General features: G+C 52.8%; 1 protein-coding gene across 1 annotated transcript; it reads right to left on the bottom strand.

The window, feature by feature from the left end:
• Positions 1-204: 204 nt before the first annotated feature.
• Positions 205-1,143, bottom strand: LOC116501313 (olfactory receptor 14C36-like). The gene has a single exon (XM_032206831.1). The coding sequence runs from the start codon at positions 1,141-1,143 to the stop codon at positions 205-207; it is 939 nt and encodes a 312-aa protein (XP_032062722.1).
• Positions 1,144-2,519: the final 1,376 nt, after the last annotated feature.

Raw genomic sequence — 2,519 nt, 5'->3', positions numbered from 1 at the left:
GGGACCTTGCTTCAAGCAAGCACATCTCAGAGCTGGATAAAGGTGACTTCCCAAGGCATGTTACTTAACCTCGTGACACTGTCTGCCCCACTGGCCTTCATGAGACTTGTAGGAATGGCTGATGGCATTTGTGCTCACTCGTGTTCATGTCTCTATGTGTGTATCTGTGCAATGCATTCTGGGTCATATACAGAAGAAAATGGGCTATTTTTTTGATTTTGTAACATCTCTAGTCATCAGTCTCCTCAAGGCATCCTTGAGATCCTGGTTCCTCATGCTATAGATGAGGGGATTCACTGCGGGAGGCACCACTGAGTACAGAACTGCCACCAAAAGGTCCAGGGATGGGGAAGAGAGGGAGGGGGGCTTCAGGTAGGCAAACATGTCTGTACTAACAAACAGAGAGACCACGGCCAGGTGAGGAAGGCACGTGGAAAACGCTTTGTGTCGGCCCTGCTCAGAAGGCATCCTCTGCACTGCCCTGAAGATCTGCACATAGGACAACACAATGAAAACAAAACAACCAAATACAAAAGAAAAACTGAACACAAGTAGCTCAACTTCCTTGAGGTAGGCATCTGAACAGGAGAGCTTCACGATTTGTGGAATTTGACAAAAGAATTGGTCAACAGAGTTGCCTTGGCAGAGGGGCAGGGAAAATGTGTTGGCCGTGTGCAGGACAGCATTGAGAAAGCCACTGCCCCAGGCAGCTGCTGCCATCTGGGCACAAGCTCTGTTGCTCAGGAGGCTCCCATAGTGCAGGGGCTTGCAGACGGCAATGTAGCGGTCATAGGCCATGATAGTTAGAATTGAATACTCTGAACCAAAGAAGAAGACAAAAAAGAGAACTTGAGCAGCACAGCCTTGATAGGAGATGGCCCTGGTGTCCCAGAGGGCATTGGCCATGGCTTTGGGCAGAGTGGTGGAGATGCAGCCCACGTCGAGGAGGGCGAGGTTGAGGAGGAAGAAGTACATGGGGGTGTGGAGGCGGTGGTCACAGGCTACAGTGGTGATAATGAGGCCGTTGCCCAGGAGGGCAGCCAGGTAGATGCCCAGGAAGAGCGCAAAGTGCAGGAGTTGCCGCTCACGCATGTCTGCAAATGCCAGCAGCAGGAACTCGCTCACAGAGCTGCTGTTGGGCATTTTCTGACATTGAACACGGCTGCCTATTTGAGAGAAAATGGTAGAAAAAGAAAAGATTTCTTTGAGGAAGAACTATTGCAAGCCTTAGAGTACACCCCAGACCAAGCTTCAGTATGTGAAGACATTTTCTGCAGCTCTCATGCTTGAGCTGTAGCTGGTGCTAGCTGGGAGTGGCACTGGAAGAATGGGTAATTGTGGGCTCCCTAGCATTCCTTCCTCCTATTCAGCAGGAGGGAAGCAGGAACATGAGGGAACCTCAAGTGCCTTCTACTTGTTAGTTGTTGCAAACAACTCAGCTGAGTGCAGAGCTGAGCTGTAGGGATTTTGTTTGCTTTATTCTATCCCAGTAGGCCCTGCAATGCCTAGGACAGGTATTGGGTTGCTGAACATCCTCACATTTCCTGTTCATTCCTCTTGATACCCTGTGGGAGTGTCCCTTGGTGAAGATCAAGCAGAGCAGCTCTGCCCAGCAGTCCTGTTCTTAGCTGCCCTGTGTCACCCCTATGTGAGTTGCAGGACCATCCCATTAGACTGTTTCCCTGAAAAAACGGAGAAGACACTGGAGAAGGCTGCTGAGGGAGGAACGCCACAGAAAGCCAGATGGAGCTTGTGAGCTTGTCTTCTTTTCTATGGCTGCAAGAACTATGAGGCAGCTGACAGAGAGCCTGACATGGCCTGCTCGAGCAGGGTGTTCTGGGCAGACCAGGGAGACCTGGCCTATGGCTATACAAGAGGTTTCTGCCAGAATTCCTCACCTCGCAGTGCAACCCAGCAGGACTCTCAAAGCCTACTGCATCGCCCACTGCCCTCCCAGAAACAAGACCCAGCAAGAGGAGACCCCTCTAGTACCTGCAGCTGCATGGCCCTGCAGCCAGGCATGGCCCTGCAGCCAGGCACTTACCTTGTCAAGGGCTGTGCAGGTTTCTCCTGCAGGCAGCTCTCAGCATCATCCCACACCCAGCTGCCTCCAAGCCCTCTTTCCTCTCCTCTCCCCGTGCCAGCTGCGGTCAGAGCCCCCAGCCCTGCTGTGCTGTGCAGAGGAGCTGCTCCTGGCCACAGCTGTCTCTCTGCACCACGGCCCTCTTGCCACGAGCTCTCTCTGTCCCACAAGTCTGGCCCAGCTCAGCAGCACAGCACCAGCCTAAGGCACTGGAATCATCCCTCTGGGGGCTTTGCTGATGAGCCCACGAACCTCAGGCACTCAGACACAATTGAAGACATCTCTCCAGAAGTCCAAGTCAGAGGCAAGTTTCCTGCAGTGTCCCCCTGAGGGCCAGCACTGACACAGCCTCCCTTGGAGCTCATTAGAGCAGAACTCTGGAGGCAGTGAGGACAAGGAGACAAAGGCTGTGTGAAGATGACACTGAGGTACAAAC

This window comes from Aythya fuligula, chromosome W (genome assembly GCF_009819795.1).
Source record: "Aythya fuligula isolate bAytFul2 chromosome W, bAytFul2.pri, whole genome shotgun sequence".
NCBI classification, from domain to species: Eukaryota; Metazoa; Chordata; class Aves; order Anseriformes; family Anatidae; genus Aythya; species Aythya fuligula.
This window is presented reverse-complemented; position numbering and strand designations above follow the sequence as displayed.

What these genes read in the sequence shown, in the direction of transcription:
- LOC116501313 (XM_032206831.1), bottom strand. Translation starts at nt 1,143, where the DNA reads ATGCCCAACAGCAGCTCTGTGAGCGAGTTCCTGCTGCTGGCATTTGCA.